The sequence below is a fragment of the Sus scrofa genome, chromosome 13, assembly GCF_000003025.6.
Source record: "Sus scrofa isolate TJ Tabasco breed Duroc chromosome 13, Sscrofa11.1, whole genome shotgun sequence".
NCBI classification, from domain to species: Eukaryota; Metazoa; Chordata; class Mammalia; order Artiodactyla; family Suidae; genus Sus; species Sus scrofa.
In genome coordinates, this window is record NC_010455.5 from 140,383,585 (window position 1) to 140,409,091 (window position 25,507).

Here is a 25,507-nt window from a genome sequence, read left to right on the forward strand (position 1 = left end):
ACTGCTGAGCTCACCAACCATTTGAAGGCCTCAGACCTGTAGATATGAGAGGTGACATGTTTTCCTTATTGTTAAACACTTTGAGTGGAGAGTTGTTGCTTGGAGCTGAGAGCAAGCTGACAGCACCATTGTGTCCACTTCTGTTTAAGACCCATAGACATGAATGTTCATTTCTCCCTGGGACTCAGGTGCCTTTGGACCTGCCCGGACCTAATGCTTGGGGCCTGCCAACAGCTCAAACTTGACCACCTCAGCCCTGGATTTTTTTACTCTGGGGGGACACTGGGCTGCTGCAGTGCCTCCCTGAGATGATTCTGGGCTGGATGCCCCCCTGTGTGTTCTGCCCCCCACCCAACTGACCAGCAGCCCAGCTTTGGTAGGACTGCAAGATGGGCCTTGGCACTAGGGCCCATTTCCATTTAAATGTCCAGCCAGCAGGAAATTGGCAGAGGCCAAGTCAGGCTGGCTGTCTGAGATGCACAGGGGCCCAAATGTGTCCCTGCGGTGGGAACCACCCTCCACACACCTACCCCTCCCTGAAGACAGCCCCTTCCTGTCCTGGTTGCTGCCTCTTCCTATTGGTCCTGAGCCTGCACTGAATTGTGCTCTTTCTCTTTCTTCATTTGAACAATGTGAGCCTTCTGTGTAGGCCTCTCTTGCTGTGAGCTGGGACTTTTCAGTCCTTCATTTTTTGGACCTCTCCATTACTAGGTGAGCTGGTTTGTTATAGTCTTCACTTATTTAATGCCAGCCCACACTCTGAACCTGGAAGAGAGGTCAAGCTGAGGCCCTAAGGCAGTGCCCAGGGGTCTAATGGCAGAACCCCAGTTAGATGTTACCCAGTGTGTCAGGGATGGCAGGTGGGTTAAAGTTGACAGATAACTCTACCTGAAAAAGCCCTTGCATCCTTCACATGTCATAACATTGAAATGATAACCAGTGGCCTTGTCCCCACATACACGGCAGATCTGGGGACCCTCATCTTCCTCATCTGCATTGGTGGTGGAATTTCCAGAAGTGGAGTCTGTTTCATTGCATTGCATGAGGTCAGCATGGTCCCAGCTTTCTTCAGGTCTCACCTCCAGCTTTGCTTGTGAGTCTCTTGGACTAGAAGTGAAAAAACCACAGGGAATGAGAGGGCTGGACAGGGGTGTGCTGAGGCAGCCTGCTGTGCCTCACTCACGCTTGGTTCTGTAGACACAAAAGCTGATTTCTCATGGAAGAAATGGGAGTATTGGGGGAAGTGCACTAGAATTGTTTTAAAGAGAGGTGTGACCAGGACATTTTTTAAACAGTGATAGGGCCCTGGAATAAAACACATCAACAAGAACACAGGAGAGAGAAAGAAATGAGAAAGGCCAAGACTATCTGGGTTGGACCATAGAAGTAGTACTTGGTTGGACTAAGCTTAGGAGGCCACGAGCTGGTCAAAGGCCTTAACAGGGAGCAGCCCATGGAACTGGACACTTATTCAAGGTAATTTCTGGAACTGGGAGACCAGAGGTATGGCTCCTCAGGTGTGTCATGGCCCAAGCTCCCAGAAAGAGTTGAAAAGGCTGAGCAGAAGGAGATTTTTTAATTGAGTAACCAAGTCGATGAGGATAGAGAGTATCCAAGCTTAAGATGCAGGGAGAAAATGGCATAAGTCCTGGTTGAGCTGGGGTGGAAGTGAGTAATCAAAGAGCTTGTACCCATTACTAGAGCTGTACCCAAGTGTCTTCCCCAGGCAACTTTCACCTGGAGGATATGACTTGGAATGGGTACTAAGGGCGCTGAGCGGAAATTAGAAGCTGTCCTGTTTACTCTTTCCCAGAGTCTCTTTAGGCCATCACACCATAGATGATGTTGCTTTTTCTAAAAGCAAAATAAAAATTTAAATAAAATCAGCATGCAAATGACTGTTTGTAACAGCATGACAAATAACAGCCAACAGTTTCACCTGTAAGGATGAAGTAGAAATTTACCTGCCCCCCCCCGAACACTGCACATAAAATCAGCTGACGAAACTAGGACCAATGAGGTGTGTGTAGGAATATCCTCTGATTTTTCAAATCATAATCCTGACCTCGTATAGGCTTCCCCTGCAAAAAAAATGTACGTAAGTGTTTACAAAAGCCACACACAAAAAAATTTATTTAGAGTGGTCTTGGATTGGTAGTACTCCCAGACACCCACAGAAGCAGATGCTGTTCCTCCTTTCTAGAAGAACTCACTTTCCACCTAGACACACAGAATCACATAAGTAATTTTCAAGAAATAAGAGTAAAACTCATAAATCTTGAATCAAAGACTGACATGGCACCATGAGCAAGCGCCAGCAAAAACAACTTACAGCAGAATTAGACATGCAAAGAGCCTCTGAATTAGCAGACACAGAATGTGTTTAAGTAAGTACTAGAAGAGGTTGAAGATACAAGGAAAGCAAAATACTATAAAATTGACCAGATTTGCAAAATGAATAAAAGTTGCCCATAAATCCCAGAATGGCCATCATTAATAATTCTACAAATAACAAATGCTGGAGAGGGTGTAGAGAAAAGAGAACTCACCTACACTGTTGGTGGGAATGTAAATTGGAGAATCATTGTGGAGAAGAGTATGGAGGTTCCTCAGAAAACTAAGTATAGAACTACCATATGATTCAGCAGTCCCACTCCTGGGCATATATCCAGACAAAATTACAATTCAGAAAGATATATACATGCCTCGTGTTCATAGCAGCACTATTCACAATAGCCAAGACATAGAGACACCTAAATGTCCATCCACAGATGAATGGATTAAGAAGATGTGGTAAATATATGCAATGGAATACTATTCAGCCATAAAAAAGAATGAAATAATCCCATTTGCAACAACATGGATGCAACTAGTGATTCTCATACTAAGTGAAGTAAGTCAAAGAGAAAGGCAAATATCATGTGATATCACTTATATGTGGAATCTAAAAATAAGGCACAAATGAATCTAAAACAAACAGACTCACAGACAGAGAATAGACTTGTGGTTGCCAGGGGGGAGGGAATGGGATGGACTGGGAGTTTGGGATTAATAGATCCAAACTATCATATTTAGAATGGATAAGCAGTGAGGTCTTACTGTATAGCACAGGGAACTATACCCATTCTCTTGGGATAGACCATGATGGAAGATAATAATAAAAAATATGACTGGGTCACTTTGCTGTATATCAGAAATTGGCACAACACTATAAACCAACTATACTTAAAAGCAAAGGAGAAAGGGACTATAGTCTGGCTGTGGGAATTTGGGAGTAAGAAAGAGGACTGCAAAAAATTTTTAATTAAATTTAAAAATTGACCATAAATCCTAAAAACAGCAACTATATAAGCCAGTTTTAACATTGTCTTGGAAATTAAAGCAAAACACAAATGTGCAAAAACAAGTTAGAATATGGGTGATCACAGTGAAAATTTTCTAAGGATCTGTATTGTTGAAGGAAGAGAAAGATAATAACTCAAATTCCAATTGGTAAAGTGTGTTTGTTAAGATTTCTAGGTAACCCCTAAAAGTCTAGAAGTAGAATTCATGACTTGGAAGCTAATAGAAAAGAAGAAATGGAAGAAGAAAAAAATCTAACTAGAGAGACAAAAAGAAACTGAAAAGATGATACAAAAGCATAAGATGAGATGGTGGGAAATAACAAATATATTGATAATTAAATGTAAATACAGGGAGTTCCCGTCATGGCGCAGTGGTTAACGAATCCGACTAGGAACCATGAGGTTGCGGGTTCGGTCCCTGCCCTTGCTCAGTGGGTTGACGATCCGGCGTTGCCGTGAGCTGTGGTGTAGGTTGCAGACGCGGCTCGGATCCCGCGTTGCTGTGGCTCTGGCGTAGGCTGGTGGCTATGGCTCCGATTGGACCCCTAGCCTGGGAACCTCCATATGCCGCGGGAGCGGCCCAAGAAATAGCAAAAAAAAAAAAAAAAAAAATGTAAATACAGTTGACCATTGAAACAAAACAGGTTTGAACTGAGTACATCCACTTATATGCCAATTTTTTGAATAAAAATATTGGAAAGTTTTTTGTAGATGTGCAATAATTTGAAAAAACTGTCAGACAAACTACATAGCCTAAAGATATTCCCCCAAATTAAGAAAGTTGGATGTGCCACGCACCCATGATATATATGTAGATACCTGTCTATCCTTGCATAAGCATAAGGTAAATGATTTTTAATATAAAATTAATAATATGTTTTCTTAACTGTTTATTCTGTCGCTTACATTGCTGTACAGTGGACCTCACTCTCTCGTAATTGGAAAACTACATATCATCCTATCACAGGTAGGTTTTTTTTAAAAAAATTTTTTTCCAGTACTACATTATGAATATGACTGTAATTCGTGTGCCATAAATATTTTATAATAATTCATTCATTAGTGTATAGACTAGGTTATGTGAAGTAATCTTATATCGATCATATGAAACTACTGTAAAGCAATCGTATTGTTTCTTTATCAGTGGACAAATCATTATACCTGTAAATAAACATGAACTTCTTTCTCACATTATCTTTTCATTTTCAGTGTCTAATGTTAGTAACAAACGTAGCATCTACAGTCTTTTTTATTGTATAAGACAATCCTGGATGTAGGTATTGACAGATGATTCATCTTGTAAACAGATGATGTCAACGTATGGTATTGATAAACAGCACAGCACTGAAAATGTAGTTCTCTTTCTTATGATTTTCTTAACTGCATTTTCTTTTCACTAGTTTACTTTAAAAATAACACATACAATAGACAGAATACATGTTAATCTGCTGTTCATGTTGTTGGTAAGGCTTCAGGTCCAATAGTAAGCTCGGTAGTTAAGTTTTGGGGGATTCAAAAGTTTTACATGGATTTTTGACTGAACAAGGGGTGTCGGCACCCCTCAGCCTGGCCTTGTTCAAGTGTCGACTGTATGGGAAACGTTCCTGTTAGAAGACCAAGGCAGATGTTTTCAGCTGATAGCTGGGGCAGCCTAAGGTTCAGAGTTAGTGTTAGAGAATAAGTGATGGTGATGGTGATCATTTCACAGTGTGTACAAATACCAAATCATTTCTCTGTACACCTAAAAGTGATAGAATACGATCTATCAATTGTATCAATAATTTAAAAAAAATTTTAAAGGGGTGGGGCAGATACTAAAATGGCAACTAACAATTACCGAACCCCAGTGTTCCAGGTCTTTTGAAAAATCATTTATTCATAATAGCATTTATCATTTCACTCAATAGGCATGTGTTGAGCATCCACCAGATACTTGTTATGTTGGCCCTTTTTCAGTTTCTATAAAAGCCAGAAGTCACTGTTTTAGCCCAAGGCTTGCTATGAAACCCTCTCCCGGTTCACAGGCACAAAAAGTGTTCCAAAATCAAAGAGTATCACTGGAAGGGAAATTTTGATATGTACGATATTGTTTCAGAGTATTAATTGGAGAACAATCCTCTAAGTTTTCAGCTTCATTCAGGAGCTATTAGGAATCATATAATCTGGGATTATGGGGATAGTGGCAGGGATTCTGCACATAAATTACCATAAACTTCAAACAATCAGAGATAGTGAGATGATGCTCCCTCAGCCATTGATATAAATGCCCTTCCCCCAAAGAGAAGTGACAATTAGAACATGATGCATGAGTCACAGGAGAGGCTCAATAGATGACAAAGACCAAGAAGAAAGAAATGTCTCCAAAAGGACAGAGGGGAGATATTGACTTGCTCTGTGTCTGATAAATACATTCCCTATTTTCTTAATGATGGGGTGTTAGAATTAGTGCCAGGATCTCACTCCATAGCATTTGTATAACTTTTGCTTTGTTTGAATCCAGAAATTTATATGGAACCACAAAAGACTCAGAATTGCCAAAGCAATCCCGAGGAAGAAAAACTAAGCAGGAGGCATAACTCTTCCAGACTTTAGGCAATATTACAGAGCCACAGTAATCAAGACAGTGTGGTATTGGTACTAAAATAGACATACAGACCAATGGAACAGAATAGAGAGCTCAGAAATAAACCCAGACATCTATGGTCAATTAGTCTTTGACAAAGGAGGCAAGAACATAGAGTGGGAAAAAGACAGTCTTTAAAGCAAGTATTGCTGGGAATCCTGGACAGCTGCATGCAAAGCAATTAAATTAGAACACACCCTCACATCATGCACCAAAATAAACTCAAAATGGCTTAAAGACTTAAATGTAAGACAAGACACCATCAAACTCCTAGAAGAGGACATAGGCAAAACATTCTCTGATATCAGTCTTACAAATGTTTTCTCAGGTCAGTCTCCCAAAGCATCAGAACTAAAAGCAGAAATAAACCAATGGGACCTAATCAAACTGGCAAGTTTTGCACAGCAAAAGAAACCATAAAAACAAAAAGACAACTTACAGAATGGGAGAAAATAGTTTCAAACGATGCAACTGACAAGGGCTTCATCTCTAAAATATACAAGCAACTTATACAACTCAACAGCAAAAAAGCCAACAACCCAAAGGAAAAATGGTCAAAAGACCTGAATAGACATTTCTCCAAAGAAGATATACAGATAGCCAACAAGCACATGAAAAAATGCTCAACGTCACTGATTATTAGAGAAATGCAAATCAAAACTACTATTAGCTACCACCTCACACCATTCAGAATGGCCATCATTAGTAAGTCCAAAAGTAGCAAATGCTGGAGAGGGTGTGGAGAAAAGGGAACCCTCCTTCACTGTTGGTGGGAATGTAAATTGGTACAACCACTGTGGAAAACAGTATGGAGTTACCTTAGAAAACTATACATAGAACTACCATATGACCCAGCAGTCCCACTCTTGGGCATATATCTGGACAAAACTTTCCTTAAAAAAGACATGCACCCACATGTTCATTGCAGTGTTATTCACAATAGCCACGACATGGAACCAACCTAAATGTCCATCGACAGGCGTTTGGATTAAGAAGGTGTGGAATATATACACAATGAAATACTACTAAGCCATAAAAAAGAACAAAATAATGCCGTTTGCAGCAACATGGATGAAACTAGAGACTCTAACACTGAATGAAGTAAGTCAGAAAGAGAAGGACAAATACAATATGATTTCACTTATATCTGGAATCTAATATAGGGCACAAATGAACTTTTCCACAGAAAATAAAAGCATGGACATGGAGAACAGACCTGTGGTTGCCAAGAGGGAGAGGGAGGGAATTTGGGGTTAACAGATGCAAACTATAGCCTTTGGAATGGATGGGTAATGGGATCCTGCTGTGTAGAACTGGGAAATATGTCTGGTCACATGTGATGGAGCATGCTAATGTGAGAAAAAAGAATGTATACGTGTATGTGTGACTGTGTCACCTTGCTATGCAGCGAAAAATTGACAGAACACTGTAAATCAGCTATAATGGAAAAAAATAAAAATCATAAAAAAAAAGCCACAACATGAGATCCTGCATATCTGCAACCTACACCACAGCTCACAGCAATGCCAGATCTTTAACCCACTGAGCGAGGCAAGGGATAGAACCCACGTCCTCATGGATGCTGGTTGGGTTCATTAACCACTGAGCCACAATGGGAGCTCCCATTCTCTCATATTCTTATGAAGTCCCATTTGTGATGGCTCTTCTCCAAAGATGGCCCTAATAAACCACACCTCCAAAATTTACATCCTAGTGCAATCCCCTCCCAGGACAAATCAGGGATGGACCATGACTTGCTTTAACCAGTAGATTATGGGGAAGTGACCCTGTGCCAGTTCTGGGCCTAAACCTTCTTAAACCTTAAGAAGGCCTGGTTGCATCTGCTTTTGCCCTTTGGGGAGCCTGAACCTCTGGGGGAGAAAGATGGTCTGTCTTGATGCCACACAGCCAGGCCCTGTGAAGAGGAAGAGCCTTGGGATGACAGGATGAAGGAGGCCCAGCTGCCCTAGCCTTCTGGCTGTCCCCACCATGCCCTGGACCTGTGAGCAAGCCCTCTTGAGCCTCCCAGCCCAGTTAAGCGTCCAGCCCATGCCATGAGGAGCAGACAGCTGGGAGTCCACACAGAGGAACACGACAGAAAATAAAATGGTAAGTGGTGTAATTAGTAAGTTTGGATGGCAAGATATCGTGGAAACAATGCCTGGGGCTTTGTTACATGTAGAGCTGAACTGGGGTGGATGGGATGCCAGCTGGCACCTGCAGTCATGATCCTTTTCCATGCTCACATCAGTCTTCCTTACCAAATGATGCCCTCTGGGCAGGAAAATGACAGCAACTAGGTGACTGGTGTGTGCCAGCCACATATCTCTTTCATGTGAATTTAATAAGACAAGCTAGAGGTGCAGTTTCAGTTGAATCCAACTGTTTACTTTGAGGTTTGCACCTGCTCCTCACTGCTTGGGAATCTGAAGTGTAATGAGCAGAGAGTTGAAATGATCGCCTCTTGTAGTCCATGAAACTAAAATACTTCAGTGAGGCTTTTGCAAAAGTAATTAATTGTAAAATCCACTCTTCTATTTAGGCTGAATACTAAAGATGGGATAAATTCTCAGCAAGGAAGAGCCGTCAATAAATTATGAGTAAATTAATGTTTAGTAATTATACATGGCTGGGATTTGCTGCCCTGAGATTTGCTGCCCTGAGTGTGCACATCCTCACCCAGCTCTTTGGGCAGGTGATTAATTGGCATTGCTTAGCTAGTAGGATGTGGAGCCAGAATTTGAACCCAGGTCAGTCTGACTCCAAAACCTGTGTTCCTAATTCAGCATTGTGCTGCATCCTTCACAAAATTCAATTCTGAATGGATGAACCATTTATTAAACCTCCTTCATTTCTGTGTAGATTTGTTCCCAGGCAGTTCATTTCAAACAGAGTCTCCATGCCATGTGATTCCTTTGAGGTAGCTCTGTTCTTGGATAGAAAATGATTTCCTAAGGTCCTCAGTCCTTGCCATCTCAGTGTTGGTTGCAGCAACTAAAGGACCAAGGAACTTTACTGCTACTCCAGCCTCGTCCCACATCTGGAGAAGCATCTCGTCCCATACCCTCTGGAGAGCTGCTGGTCCTCTCTTTCACGCTCAGAGGAATGCGTGTCCATTCACTGGCCCTAGACCAGTTCCAAAGAGGCTCCATCTGTATTCCATCACCTTCCCTTTCTAAGCAGACTCATGTGAACAGACAGCCATACAACTAAAAGGATGTGCAGTTTTTTTGGGGCTCATGCTGCCTGTTTTCTGCAGATTTGGTGGTTCTCAGTCTTTGTCATTTATTCATTGTTTATTGAAGTCTTTTGTTGTTGTTTTTCACCAGCCAGGGCCTTTTACTAAGCTCTTAGAAAAACCAACTTTGGCAAGGGGCCTTTGGAGAGCTTTGGGGTGGGCTGCACATTCAGGGTGGTTCTACAGTGTGCTGCCTAAGAAAACCACTGATGTTGCTGCAGGCTCAGTCCTGTGTGCATGCAGCAGTGGCCTGACCAGGATGACATAAATAGACAGTTGATTCATTTCCTAAAGGACCTGGATCCCCTGTTAAATAAAGGAGAAGGGAGGTCCTCCATGAAGACATACATGGGTATACACATGGGAATGACTAATTGTGACCAAACAGGACCAGCTATCCCACTGTCACCTGGAGGTCAGAGGACTTTGGATTTTGCTCCCCGGGGGTTGGAGATGTAGCAGGTATTGTCCTGCTTTTATTGTCAAGAGGGTCTAGCCCCTGTCACTGACCCTTGCCTCTCTCCACTCACTAAATTTTCTGGTGCTCAGGATCCTCATAAATAACATGAATCTGCTGGGAGAGGCTGATGTGGCCTTTGCATGAAAAGGAAGAGCGGAGTGTGATATTCTGGAGTTGTTGCCACAGGCGGATCTGGCAGGGAGAGATGCGAAGAGGAGCTGTGGAGGTACCTGCCCTCAGAAGCTGACCCAGAGAGACCCTCCCTGCCCCCTGCTGGGGTGAAGGGTGGAGAGCATGCAGTTCAGGGAGATAGTGTTGAACTTGGGGAGAAAGAAAGGAAGGAGAGTGGTCATCCCCAGGCCAGAGGATAAGGGCGGGCGGTGGGGGGTGGGGTGGGGGGGGATTCTAAAGAAAACATGAATGGTTTCTGCTGTAGAAGGAGCAAGGGTCCCCAGGAGGAGAGGAGAGAGGAGACTAGCATAGGACTCTTGTGAAAAGGGAGCAAAGAAAGGACCGCACAGGCAGTCTGCAGGATGGGAACTTGATGGAACCCAGGGCTGAGCTGGGACCAACAGTGAAGGACAAAGGGTTACCAGAGACTCACAAAGGAAGCCTGATGCTTGGTGGGGACTTAACAGCAGTTGGAGATTCTGAAATTAGGCCAAATGAAACGCTGCTTCAGGATTTCCTGATCCACAGGGGAGTCGGCTGTGATATACAGCACCCTCAGCGTGAACGATCTGAGGTGACGCAGTGATATGGGATAGATGGCTGATCACAACACAAAACTAGAAAACATTAGAAAAAAACGTGTGAAATGCACGGTCCTCCCCTGCAGAAAGAACATGTGAAAAGGAAGGACTAGAGAAAGGTGTTGGGAAGGAAAGTAGGAGAGTGGGAAGCCATCAACTAGTAACCTTTGGAGTCAAATATTTAGAGATCACGTGAGCAGTGCTGTGGCTAGACCTGGGCCAACTGGCCAGAAATCGGGTGTTGACGTGGGAAGTGGTTGTCTATGTGCAAGAAAGAGACGCCCAGTAAGAGGTCCGAGATGCTGTCTGTGAAGTTTGAAGTTTAGCAGAGAGCGTGTGAAGGAGGAAATTCTCACTAGAGCAGGAAACAGTAAATGCTAGAAGGGAGGCAGAGAGAAGCCCTCCTCAAGGGTTGGGATGTGGTTGAGAGACATGGAGAATGCACACCAAGGACGTGAGAGTGGGGGATTGTTGTTCAGACAGAGGCGAGAGCAGAGTGAAAGAAGTTCAAGCCAAGCAAAGGACCTGGCCTTGACCAGTAGCACTGTTGCAGGAGAGGAGGCAGCAATAGGAGAGGAAGAGGGCAGATTAAACATGGCTGAAGAGAAACTGCTGGTATGGAGTGTTTTTCATAAGGTAACTTACAAAAAGAAAAGCAGAAGAGCTGCTGGTTAATGCTGAGGCCTGAAAAGGACCCCCAAGAGAAAAGCAGACAAGCCCAGTGTTGTAGCCATAAACAAGGGAGAAACAGCTGACTGTGTGACTCCAGGAGGCACTTGCCAAAGCAGGAGATTGGCAGTTCAGAGGCCCCAGCCTCCTGCCTCCCCATCCCTTGTCCATCATTCAGAGCATCCCTTAGGGCCTGTCCACATGCTGCATTTGCTGGGGAAGCGACTCTCCAGGGGCACAGACAGGAGGGTCACTGAGACACTGGTCAGCTCTGCTTGGCACTCCCTGGCTGCAGTGAGAGATTTTGCCAAGATCTCAGGTTAGTGGAGGTGCCCCTGAGTCAGCTTAGGTGGGGTCCGAGGATTATGCACTTGAGGGAGTCTTCTTTATGAAAAAAAAATACAAAGTTGCAAGTACATAATTAAGTACCAAAGAGAATATGTGTTTACAAGAAAGAATAAGAGAGAAATCACAATAAATTACAAATATTAAGAAGGACAGGTAAAATCACAAAATCCAGGAAAATAGCATAACATTTTAATTAATTGCCTGACACACTTCTCTGATATCTTTGACTTTTCTCTGTGGAAGACAGAATAACAACCCCCCAGAATATTCACACCCTAATCCCTGGAATATGTGAAACCTATGGCAAAAGGGTCTTTGCAGCTGTGATTGAGGGTACAAACCTTGAGCTGGGGAGTTACCTAGAATTACCCAGGTGGGCTCAATCTAATTACATGAGTCCTTAAAAGTCTTTCCTGGGTTTATTCAGAGAAAGAGATGTGATGATGGAAAAGAGCTCAGGTGCTGCATTGCTAGCTTTGAAGATGGAAGAAGAGACCAAGAACGGGGGTGGCATCTAGAAGCTGAAAAAGGCAAGGATTCTCCTCTGAGCCTGCCTGAAGGAACCCGCTTGGTGACACCTTAATTTTAGCCTAGTGGTGCTGATTTGGGACTTTGGACATCCAGAATTGTAAGGTGATATACCTTGTATCAAGCCACCAGTTTCTTTTTCTTTTTTTCTTTTCTTTTTTTTTTTTTTTGTCTTTTTAGAGCCACACCTGCAGCATATGGAGGTTCCCAGGCCAGGGGTCTAATCAGAGCTACAGCTGCCGGCCTACACCACAGCTCACGGCAACACTGGGTCCTTAACCCACTGAGCAGCGCCAGGGATTGAACCCGCAACCTCGTGGTTCCTAGTCAGATTCATTTCCGCTATGCCATGACGGGAACTCCCAGTTTCTGCATTATTACAGCAGCAATAGAAAATGAATTATACTCTTCATAGAACAATGATTTTGTAACATCTTTTTATTTTCTTTTTAGGACCACATCTATGGCATGTGAAAGTTTCCAGGCTAGGGGTTGAATTGGAGCTGCAGTGCTGATCTGCTCCACAGCCACAGCAACCCCTTATCCAAGACACATCTTTGACCTGTGCTGCAGCTTGTAGCAATGCCCGATCCTTCACCCACTGTGCAAGGCCAGGGATTGAACCTACACTTCTTGGGTACTAGTCATGTTTATAACCTGCTGAGCCACAATGAGAATGCCATGTCTTTTTTTTTTTAATATAAATAATAGAAGATAATGAAATCTTCTAGCATTGCTGATCAAATTTACTCTTTATTATGATAGTGGAGAAGTTTTATCTTTACAACTAAGTCAACTTAAGAAAACCTCTATCAAGATTTTTTTTTCTCATATTTGGAGGGACTTTCCGTAGGTTAAGTTCTGGCTCCACGCATTTGAAACCTTGGTCCCCTCTGTTAGCCTGTGCTGGACACCGCAGAGCACGGTGATGTGACACATGCAGGCCCTGTACTTTCCTGTCAGCACGGTGGACGAGCAGGCAGAGTGGGCGTTTCTGGCACCATGTCCATGCTGGATGGCTAGCAGTGACTCCGCTCTGCCTCAGCAACTGCAGCCATGTGCCAAACTGAAGGTATCTCCAACTCACTGCCCTTAGCCAGACCCCCATCATGCCACAGCCATTCCATCACCACTTGACCTCAGGAAGATAAGGCAGTGAGCAGAAGTTGTTTAAGACAACTGTGGCTAAATATCTTACTTTCAAAAATGTTACAGAAGCAAATGATGTGGGGAGGAGCACATGTGAGGGCCCAGAAACCTAAGCTTCATTAGCTTAAATCCACATCTGCTCTGGTTCTGTTGTACCTAGAAAACTACAGATATGTGTGTGTGTCTGTGTATGTACACACACACATATATAAAACCTATGAAACTACACACATATGTATGTATAAACTACACACACACATGCAACCTGAAAACTAAGCCACGCAGTCTGCTGCAGTCTCCAGGGGAGCTTACATCTCAGACCAGCAGACAGAGCTTTACCGCACTCTCCTCTGTGCTATCTTTCAATGCTGATGTCAGGCCCAAATGCCTTGACAGAAGTGGCTAAACAAGAAGTCTTCAGAGAGGCCCCTTCCATGGCTTGGATGGAGTGGGACTCCCTGGCCTGTGGTTGACCCCACCTGCCTCCCTGCCACGCTGTTAACGCTGCCTTCTTGCCTGAGTGACAGGGATTGATGCTCACTCTTCCGCTGGCAACTCTGAAGGGGGCAAAGTGGGCTTTGGCTCCAAGATAACAGGGGTTGGCAGCAAGGTAGGAGGGAAAATGAGATCTGGGATTTTGAAAAGCAGCAAGATCAAGGAAAGCTTTTGATAGAAATTTACTCTCCCCTCCCCTCACATCAGAGGAAGACAGCATGTTTCAGATAAAAATGCCAACATTTGTGAGACAATTACACAAGGGGACAAATGGTGTTAAATTCATGTGTTCACAACCTCCCATCTCTGTCCTTGTGAAGGAGACTCACGTACTCACCCAGCCTGACCTTGCCAGAGGAGCGTGCTCAGTGGGCCTGTCCCACCCACAGCTGCCCTCAGAGGGACTCCTGGTTGGACCAGGTTCAACCACTGAGCAAAGGGTCCACAGGTTTCCTGGGGCCTGAGAGGCATAGTGCAGTGTCTGTTTCCCAGAGGTAAGAGATCCACTGACCCATTCAGATCCTCTCCTAGTGAATCTGAATGTCAGGCATACAAACTAAAGGGCCCGCTGGCTGGGCTGTTTCCAAGGGGGTCATCATATTCAAAGGGCACTAAAACATTGTTGGAATAATGAGGTAAACCATACATTGGTCTTTTTCCTACCAAAGTAGTCACAACTCTGGAGTAGAGATTTGAAACACTCCTTGACAGTACAGACTGGTCTCTGTGGAGTGATGAGGGGCACTTATGCCTGTACAGAGGGCCGTCCAGCTAACTACCTGGACAGCCCTCCACAACTTACTGAAATTGGCAGACACAGCCAGAAACAGAATAATATATGGTATAGGGCTGTGTGCAGGGCATGAGTGGACTATTTTATCATCTAAACACTTTTGCTTTTCAAGAAGTCATCTGGTTGGAAAATTGCACAGACTAAATTACTTATTTTGACTCTGAAGTACGTGATAAACGTTTCATATAAAAGGAACATCACTTGCCAACATGCATATGTAAAGATGCTCAACATCACTAATCACTAGCGAAATGCAAATCAAAATCACAATGAGACCTCACCTCATACCCATTAGGATGGCTGTTATCATTAAAACAAAATAACAAGTGATGGCAAGGATACGAAAAAATTAGAATGCTTATGTATTGCTGGTGGGAATGTAAAATGATACAGCCATGATGGAAAACAGTATGGAGATTCCTCAAAAACTTAAATATAGAATTGCCATATGATCCTACAATTCCGCTTCTGGATTGAAGGCAAGTTCCTTTTTTTTTGGCTGTGCCTGCAGAATTTCAGGACCAGGGATCAAACCCATGCCACCGCTGCAACCCAAGCCATAGCAGTGACAATGCCAGATCCTTAACCTGCTGCACCACCAGAGAACTCAGCAGAGTCTTGAAGAGATATTTGCACACTCATGTTCACACCAGTGTTACTTAAAACAGTCAAAGAGTGGATGCAACCAAAATGTCCATCAACAGATAAATGAATAAACAAAATGTGGTGTATACATACTATGAAATAGTTTCAGCCTGGAAAAGGAACAGAATTCTAACACATGCTACAACATGAATGAAACTTAAGAACATTATGCAAAGTGCAATAAGCTTGTCACAAAAGGACAAATACTGTGTGATTTAACTTATGTGAGGTACCCGGAATAGTCAAACTCACAGAAACAGAGAGTGGTGGCAGTTGTGGCAGTTAACGGTAGCATATTACCTATCTATCTATCTATCTATCTATCTATCTATCTATCTATCTATCTACCTATTTGCTTTTTAGGGCCGCATCTGCGGCATTTGGAGAGTCCCAGGCTCGAGGCTGAATCAGAGCTACCACTGCCGGCCTGTGCCACAGCAAGGCAGAATCCAAGCTGCATCTGGACCTACACCATAGACCACGGCAACGCCGGATCCTTAACCCACTGAGCAAGGCCAGGGATCGAACCCACAACCTCATGGTCATTGGTCGGATTCGTTTCCACTGAGCCACAACGGGAACTCTTTTTTTTTTTTTTTAACAGTATTATTTATTTATTTGAAAGTTGCTGAGAGCAGATCTTAAGCATTCTTACACCCCCACTGCCACACACACACACACACACACACACACACAAGTTCACTGTGTTCACTTTGTGAGGTGATGATGTATTCATTATCTTGATCTTGGTAACCACTCTACAATGTGTGTGAATATCAAATCATCACACTGTACACTTTAAATATATACAACTATCTTTGCAATTATTTTTTCAATAAAGTTAAAAATAAGTAGAATGGTGGTTGCTAGGGGCTGGGGGAAGAGGTCCTTGTTTAATGCATGTAGAGCTTCAGCTTTACAAGATGAAAAAGGTCTGGAGAGTGATTGCACAACAGAATAAATATACTTAACATTGCTGCACCATCTACTTAAATGGTTAAGATGGTAAATATTATGTGTATTGTACACAATTTAAAAAGTCACCTATCTCTAAATGTTGGTCAGATATTTAGAGAATATTTTGAAAAAGCAAAATACTAGACGGAGGTGAGTGCCCCCAGAGGTCAGTCCTGCCCTGCACAGGTGACACTGGGACATATGAGAGAAGGTGTGACATAGAGCCAGGAGGAGCTGTGAGGAGACAGAAGCTACAAGGCAGGAAAGAAGAAAGAAAAGCAACAGTGGCTAAAAGCACTACAGTGAGGAGTAAAAAGATAGGAAGGTCAGGTAAGCTGCATTTGATCCTGAATGACCTTAGTTTTTGAACCACATCTAAATCTCTATAGGGCCTGGGTCTCTAGCAGCCAAGACCATTACCTACTACTCCACACCTGCTTCAGAATCCCCAGGACTTAAGGCAACTCTGAGCACATGCTCCTGATCTAGGATGGAGCTTCTCCAACTTTACGGTGCATACAGATCACCTGGGGAGCTTGTTAAAATGAAAATTCTGACCCCTGGATCTGGGGTGGGCCTGATTCCCTTCCTGCCTTTCTGGCCGGCTTCTTAGGGATGCTGGTGATGATGCTACCCATCTGCAGTCCTCACTCAGAGCAGCAGGACGTAAGAAATCCAACCACCCAGACAGAAAATGGGCAAGTTAGAAAAAGGACGTGATGGAGACCATGACCAAGCGTTGGGCAGAGGATAAGGTAATAAAAATATCTCTAGCATTCCAGAAAATAGAGGAAATGACCAAACGTGAAATGGCTGGCAGTATGAATTGTTGCTTAAAGTCAGTATACGTTTGGGGGTGAGATAGCCCCCTCCCAAGAGGTGTGGGGAGGAGATGCAAATACATTTAATCTTCAGAAGAGTCAAATCAAAAAGCTTTGGAACCAGATCACTGAGATTATAGGGAGGAAAGAGTAAGCAACTTGGGGTCAAAGCAACAGAATCTTAAGTGAAAAGGGACAGTGGTAGCAAAGTCATGATCTTAGGGATAGAAGCTGTTGGAAACAAGATTATTTCATATGTTTGATGTTTATATGTCTTATTTGTGTATATATAATATGTGTATTTTACAATATGTGTATATCTGCACACACGTGTGTGGGGGGAGGCACAGGATAAAGAGGGGGAAAGGCAGGTAAAGGGAAATTATATAAGAATCAAATTTCTAAGAAGTCGACAGTGAAGCGTATAAAGCTGTTGCCTTTGTTCAGTAAAGGGAGAAGTTTGGTAAACTTATTAACTCACATTGCAGAGGTTTTGTTGCTTACAAAATGATTTCAGGAGTTCCCGTCGTGGCGCAGTGGTTAACGAATCCGACTAGGAACCATGAGGTTGAGGGTTCGGTCCCTGCCCTTGCTCAGTGGGTTAACGATCCGGCGTTGCCGTGAGCTGTGGTGTAGGTTGCAGACGCGGCTCGGATCCCGCGTTGCTGTGGCTCTGGCGTAGGCCGGTGGCTACAGCTCCGATTCAACCCCTAGCCTGGGAACCTCCATATGCCACGGGAGCGGCCCAAGAAATAGCAACAACAACAACAAAAGACAAAAAGACAAAAGACAAAAAAAACCAAAAAAAAAAAAAAAAAAACCCAACAAAAAAAAAACAAAAACAAAATGATTTCAAAATCATTATCTCATGTGGAGGTGCTGGGAGGTGGGCAGAGCAGGGTTTAATCCGCAGTTAAGCAGGGTGGGGCAGGTTGTATTATTCCCTCACAAATGAGGAAATTGGGCTTCGAGGTGTGTCTAAGGTCACAAAAGCAGTAAATGACAAAACTTCTTTTCTTTCCCCTTTATTCTTATTCTTTCTATGATGCAGATAGATTCACCAAGTTAAATTTTTGTCACAAAACTCATGGGGATAAAATGAGATGGTGTATTTATAATTTTTTGAAATAAATCAAATATTCTGCACAAAAGTCTCCCCCTCCTTGGCCCTGGCATGGGACAGACACACAGAGGACACTCAGCAAAAATCACCTTGTATGAATTTAAATATGCAAGGTCAGCTGCTACCTTCAGGGCCCAGAAATGAAATTTGACCTTTGTGCTTCTTGGGACACAGTCATCAAAGAGGTCAGAAGGTTTATTCCTAGACATTGGTCAGCCCAAGTCAAAGTACATCCCGTACCCTCTTCCAATATTTAACAAGGTGCAGTGACCTCTGATTTAACTGCCTCTCTCTTACATGCACATGAAGTGCTCTTATTGCCTATGGTTTTATAGATTAGGTCTTTATTTGGAATTCATAGAGACCCAAGAGAATTGTATAACATAGTGCGTGAGGGGGTTAGCTATGTCTCTTAATTTTCCTTGTAGTTTGTTATTTCAGTGGATCAGAGACATTCAGGAGGTATAGCAGGTGGATGAGCAGGTATCAGGTGGCAGAGAATTCTTCCCAGTCCCCTTCAAATCACAGTACCTAGAAGGACCTCATGTGCAAGAGTGAACACTCCTATGTTGTTCCCAGATTGTGACACAATCCCAGCCCCAAAGAATCCTGCAGAGATAGCTCCAGGAAATATGAATTTACAGTATGAAATAACAATGAACGTAAATCAGGAACATGCCAAGAACACCTAGGACATCTAAGTGTGAATTGTACCCCTAGAATTGTGCAGTGTACAACATCTACAACTGTATGCATCAGCCCTGAGACTGTTTTAGCATTGTGCTAGAAGGTCAAGGAAAGGCAATAAAACAAAACAAAACAAAACAAAAAAAAAAAACCACCAACTCTTGTTACATATAATGAGGTCTACCAAGAAATTCCAAAGGAATCAACAGAAAATAAACTTTTACAGTGATTAAGAGAATTAATGAGGTGATCAGCCAAAGTATCAAAATACAAAATAGATTTTCTATATATCAGTAAAAAATCAATTAGAAACAGTAAAGCTGTAATGGAAATTGGCTGAGGAATAGGAAATAAATACAAAGTAACAGAGTATCCAGGAACAGACATATAAAATAGAGAATTTAGTGCATGATAGAGGTGACATTTCAAATGAATAGGAAAAGGACAGACTTTTTGATAAATACTGTTGGAATAATTAATAGAAATAAGTTCCAGGTGGGCTAAAGACCTATTTTTTAAATGATAAAAAAGTATTAAAAAGTGCCAAAATGTTGTCATGATCTTCATTGTTGAAAAGTTTTTCTTAAATAAGAACCAAAGAAAAATCCATAAAGGAGAAAACTGATAAATTTAACTACATTAAAATAATTATAGCAAAAGCAATATTATAAATACTTCTGTGGACTAGAAACATGGTGCAACCAAAATTTAAAACACAAGTGACAATGTTTATTATACATGTCAAAGGATTAGCATCAAGAATAAATATTAGACTCCTTCAAATGGGTGGGAAAAGATAACAATATAAAATGAGCTAAGGATGTGAATGAGCCATTAAGAGGAAATAGAATAGCCAAGAATTATATTTTTAAAATGTACAGGAGTTATCTTACAGGATATTGGGTTAAGGATCCAGCATTGTCACTGCAGCAGTTTGGATTGCTGCTATGGCGTGGGTTCAGTCCCTCACCTGGGAATTTCCTCATGCCATGGGCGTGGCCAAAAAAAAAAAGCCCAATTTCACGGGCTGTTATGGGTTGACTGGTATCCCCCAGTACCTCAGAACGTGATTGCATTTGAATATAGGGGCTTTAAAGAGGTAATTCCTTCAAATGTGGTCGTTAGGGTAGGCCCTAGCCCAACACAATGGGTGTCCTTGTAAGAAGAGGAAATTTGGACACAGGGAGACAACCAGGGGTACTCTCACAGAAGAAAGCCGTGGGAGGACACAGGGAGAAGGCAGAGTCTGCCAGCCAAGGAGAGAGGCCTTAGGAGAAACAAAGTCTGCAATACCTTGACCTGGACTTTTTGACCTCCTTGTGAGAAAATAAATTTCTGCTGTTTAAGCCATCCAGTCTGTGGTACTTTGCCAGTCAGGCAAACTAATTTATTAGTAGTCAGAGAAATTTAAATATTTTTAAATGGGTTACTATTTTCACTCATCCAATTGGAAAAGAAATCAAATGTTTAAAGAAGTTCCCATCATGGCTCAGTGGTTAACGAATCCAACTAGGAACCATGAGGTTGCAGGTTCGATCCCTGACCTTACTCAGTGGGTTAGGGATCCGTCGTTGCTGTGGTGTAGGTCGCAGATGAGGCTCGGATCCCGTGTTGCTGTGGCTGTGGTGTAGGCCGGCGGCTGCAGCTCTGATTTGACCCCTAGCCTGGGAACCTCCATATGCCGCAGGAGTGGCCCAAGAAATGGCAAAAAGACCAAAAAAAAAAAAAAAAAAAAAAAAAAAGAAATCGAATGTTTAATAAATAACAAGAATCAAGGTGTGGTGGAATAGTAACCATTTTTCTCAGCTGGGAGGGGTATGAAATGGTGCAGGCACTGTGGAGGACAATCCAGCAGTATCAAAAATTAATGCACCTGTCCTGTGATGGAGCAGTTCAACTTCTCAGTATCTCCTTTAGGGAAACATTTGCACACAAGCACAGGAAGACACAGACAAGGAAGGTCACTGTAGCATTGTTGGTAAGAGTGAAAAGTTGGAAACAGCTGAAATATTTATCAAACAGGAAATGGCTAAATGAAAGGATTGTATTCTGTGGAATACCATGTAGCAGTTAAAATGAACGAGGTAAAACTATATATAGATATGGAAGGTCTCCACATAGAATATGGGAATGAATGGGAGAACAAGGAGACTTGTAAGACAGTGCATAGTATATTAGGATGTATGAGTCTGTGAATGCAGAGGAGACCTTCTGGCAATAAGTATATCACACTGGTAAGAGCAGTTACTTTGGAGGGAACAGTGAATCAGCACTGGCAGGATGGCTAAAAGAGAATTTAGCTTCACATATTCCTTTTTCATTTTATCAGTTTTGTGGTTGTCTATTATGTTTATTCCATAACAATTGAGGGACGAGTTGATAGCTTGAGACTAGGAGTTGGCAGACTTTTTCTGTAAAGGGGCAGATGGTTACTATCTTAGGCTTTGGGAACTGGACTGGTTCTTGCAGCTACTCAGTTCTGCTGTAGTAGGGCAAAAGCGCTATGACTAATACTATATAATGAATGAGCATGGATGCATTCCAATAAAACTTGATTTGTAAAAACAAATGGTTCACATACGAGCCATAGTTGGCCATCTTCTTGTTTAGACTAAGTTTATTACATAACTAAAGTGTATTTTAAATATGTATTTTAAATAAGTATTTTTGGCATGTGGAAAAATCATCTTTCTTATTAACCAACTAATTAAACAAGCAGTAGCCTCTGGGGCCTTGCTTAGAATACCTTCCATTCTGCACAGATCATTAGAGACCAAACACCCATCCCAGTGAAGATAATCCAGTTCCCTTGGCCATCTTGGTGGTGACCACAGACCCTCCCATGGGATGGGAGGATAAGGCCTGCCACAATTGACACACTGAGTTAAGGTGTGGTGGCCTCAGAGGTAACGCCTGACCATCCCCCAGTGCTGAATTGCCTTAAAGCAAAATGTCTGGCCATAGCCTCAGCCAGCTGGGCTGTGATGTGGGGAGGAGGGCTTGGTGGCCCTGAGCACATGTAGGAGAGGGTCAGTTCTATGGGACAAGGTGCCTCTTCTGGCATATAGAGGCAGAAAAATCACTGGTCCAAAAACACCTCAGTACCAGGGCTGTTCAAAGTATGGCAGGCCTAGATGGGACCCCTCTCGAATCGTGGGAGGGCCTGTGACTATCATGCTGTTTTGTCTCAGCCTTGATCCTGGTGTCTGTCTACAACATAACGCCACAAGATGAAAGGAACCAGGGCTGGGGTGCTCCCTCTCCCAGAGTTCCAGCGCTCCAGTCCTGGCCTGTGGTATTTTCTGAGTCAGGAGACTCTACCTCTATGGCAGAGAAGGGGCTACCTGTATGTTTCACTCATGGCACTTCATGTAGGATTGAGATTGCCTCTGTGATTATTTCTCTGGGAGGCAAATGCCGGACAAGGAAGTACTGTTAATGAGAACCAATATTAAGTGATTGCCTTCATGATTTTTTTCCATCCCGGAAACGTGGAGAGCAACGAGGACAACATGATACACACTGACCTCAAAGGTAAGATACATTTGTGTTCCCATACTTCTTACACATGGACCTGGGAGCAGTCTGCCCCCAGTAAGAGAGAAAGGAAGAAAAACCATACCTGCTTGGTGGTAACGTCTTGGCTCTGACTTCGGTGAGGTCTGCTTTGATCAAAATATCAGTAGCCCTGAAGTAGCGGCCTTGTTAAAGATTGGAGCATTAGCTTAATCCTTTGCTTTTCTCAGGAGTGAACACTTCGTTTGGGCGAGAGGCTGCCACTCCTGCTGAAATCAGGGCAGTGCTTCCTCTTCCCTGTCCTACTCATCGGTTTATTTCCCAGGATTGGAGCCAATCTTCTCTCTCATCCACATATCAGTCCAGGTCAGATGTAGGCTGTGAGTGGCCCCTGTCTGGCACTCCTAAGTCCCAAGTCCAGCACTTGAACTTGGAAATGACCAGATTACCGTATTTACTCTCATTATCCACCCCCCACTTTTTCTCTCTGTTTTCACTGTAAAACACAGGGGAAGGGGAGGAATGTTGCTAGTAGCTGCTTCATCGAATTAGTTCTGAGCAAGTCTCATGCATCTGAGGATCTGTACACTTTAGCCTCTGAGGCAAAGTTAATTTGAGCTTAGATCTCCAAACAGTTCTTCCTTTGTCTCAGCTGCCTTCTTGAATGATTTTACTTGACTTGAAACCCACATGTTTGTGTAAGAGACAGAGAGGCACACAGGGGGAGGGAAAGAGTGTGAGGTGAGGGGGACGAGCACACCTGACAAGAGTGTGACGAGTGGCTCAGGCCTCCAACTGGCTGAGCAGGAGCAGGGAGCATGGACCATGGGGGAAGGTCTCAGTATTTTTTCCTCCACCAGGCCCTACCAGGAGCCCCTCGCTCCCTTAGCCTAACCCTTCAGGTTCCCAGCAGCAGCGGCTGCTGGCTGTCCTAGCTCTCAAGGGAAAAGAGGGGACAAAAGCCCAAAGTGGTGTTTCTTCCACTTACTTTGTTTTTAAGGATGCTTTATGGCAGATGTGGGGAGTGGGCTAGGTACATGCTTCAGATAATAGTAAGCAGAGTCCTAGCCACAAGGAGAAAGTCAGAGAGGGCGGAGGAGAGAGGAACTGCTGATTAGACAGGTGAGGAAGAGAACAAGGGATTCCCCACAAATTATTATGGTAATCTTCATGTGAAATTTTGGGCTTCCTTACATTTATTTCCTGCTTTAAGTTGTTCTTATTTTGAACTCATGTCTTACTTAATCCAGGCATACAGATGAGAAAAGCAAGAATAAGTGTGGTTTTTGTTTGGTTGGTTGGTTTCTTGGTTTTTAGTTAAATTGGTTTCTTCTCTTCCACTTAACTTGCCCCTCAATTTGGGATTTCCAGCATTTGACATTTCTCAAGTGCTTGCTTGCCTTGCGCTTCCCAGCAAACAGAAAATAAGGCAGCCTACACAGCCACTGGGAAGGAACTGCAGCAGCGGTGGTGACCAGGACCCATGGGTGTGGAGCTCTTTTCTCTCAGTCAGATTCCTGACCACTCCCAGGGGATTCTATAAGGACTGGGGAGCAGTGGATTATATATCCCATTGGTTGGGAGGTTACTTGGGTCTCAGGCAGTAAAGACCTAGAATGAGTAAAACACTGGATGCAGATCCCAGTGAAAGCCTCCTCTTGAGTGAGCCCTGAGGGCCACATGCTGAGCTGGTGGCACCCCTGGTACCCTGAGAAGCTATGACCAGAAGGTCTTGACCACAGCCACAGGGGGTTGTAAGGCTGAAAATGGTTAGGGATTCATTCCAGGAAACTCTATTTCCAAGACTAAAAGTAGGTCTTTCTGGGCACACAGAGGATTTTTAGGGCAATGAAAATACTCTTGTATGATACTCTAATGGCAGATCTATGTCATTATACATTTATCTAAATCCATAGATTGTACAACACAAAGGGTGAATTCTAATGTAAACTGTGGACTTTGGGTGATTGCAACGTGTCAGTGTAGGTTCATTGATTGTAACAAATTTACCATTTTGGTGGGAGATGTTGACTGTGGAGGAGGCTATACATGTGGAAGGCAGAGAGTATATGAGGAGTCTCTTTACTTTCCTCTCAATTTTGCTGTGAATCTAATACTGCTTTTAAAAAAGTCTGAAAAAAATATATAGGCCCTTTTATAAAGACAGGCATTTTTATGACCAGGAAAAAAACAAACAAAAAAGGCAGATCTCAGCTCAGGTAGGGCAGCATGCCAGAAGTCCTTGGGTCATGGGTAAAAAAAAAAATACATAGCTTTCATCTCTCAGTCCCTCCTGGCTCACAAGGGCCTGGCCTTATCTCTCTTATAAAAATAGTGAATCACAGCAGGAACAGGAAACTAAGAACAGGTTATAAAACCACTGAAGCAAAGAAAGTATTGTCAGGTTTCTTCAGAGATCTTCTGGATCCCTTTTCCTCTGGGTCTTTTGTGTAGCCAGAAGACAGGAAAAAGGCACAGGACTGCCAGGCCGCTCTAGACTGTAAGTGCAGTTTTAACTTTAGGCACAGCTCTAAGCTAAGAAACACCCAGAAAATGTATTCCAGTTATTAAGAAGAGCACACTGATGCATCCAGATGAGCCAGCCTCAAGCACAGCTGGGAAGTAAGAGAAATTTTAGTCTCCGACCTCCATTCTACTCTTTTGCAGCAACCGGAAATGTGAAGCTCTTAAGCCACCGGTCAGAGAAAAGCGGATCTGACAGGCCTAGGGAGTTTCCTTAGTGTGAATCCACCTAATGTTTTGTCTCCCTCTGAGGAATATTTATATTTAAAGAAGAGAGAGAGCCAACTAATGGAGCAGTGTGTGGACAGGGAATGTTGCCAGCCATCCCAGTTCTACAAGAATCAAGCCAGTAGCCACTGCATCAGGGGAATTCAGGATACAGAAAAATAGGAAGCATCCTGTGCCTTTGATACTGGCCCTCAATAGTTAAGATGCATACCTAAGGAATAATTTCTTTTTTTTTCTTTTTCTTTTTTTGATTTTTTTCTCAAATTTTATTACATTTATAGTTGTACAACAATCATCACAAATTTTATAGCATTTCCATCCCAAACCCCCGGTGCATCCCTCCACCCCCCAGCCTATCCCATTTGGAAACCAAAAGTTTTCAAAGTCTGTGAGTAGGTATCTGTTCTGCAAAGAAGTTCATTGTGTTCTTTTTTTTAGATTCCACATGAGAGTGATAGCTTTTTTTTTTTTTTTTTTTTTTTTTTTGGTCTTTTTAGGGCCGTACCTGAGGTATATGGACGTTCCCAGGCTAGGGATCTAATTGGAGCTGTAGCCACTGGCCTACACCACAGCTCACAGCAATGTTGGATTCTTAACCCGCTGAGTGA

The 25,507-nt window shown here is 43.0% G+C and overlaps 1 protein-coding gene across 8 annotated transcripts in view; it reads right to left on the bottom strand.

Annotated features, from left to right (window-relative positions):
- The window catches only part of NR1I2 (nuclear receptor subfamily 1 group I member 2), a 32,559-nt gene extending 10,014 nt beyond the window's left edge, over positions 1 to 22,545 (bottom strand). For 3 of the 8 annotated variants that reach the window (XM_005670184.3, XM_021068538.1, XM_013982404.2), the window contains exons 1-2: positions 22,255 to 22,543; positions 889 to 1,107 (exon numbers count right to left, since the gene is read on the bottom strand). In XM_005670184.3, the coding sequence (XP_005670241.1) occupies positions 889 to 1,043 (155 nt within the window). In that variant the 5' untranslated portion in view covers positions 1,044 to 1,107; positions 22,255 to 22,543. 8 annotated transcript variants of the gene reach the window in all.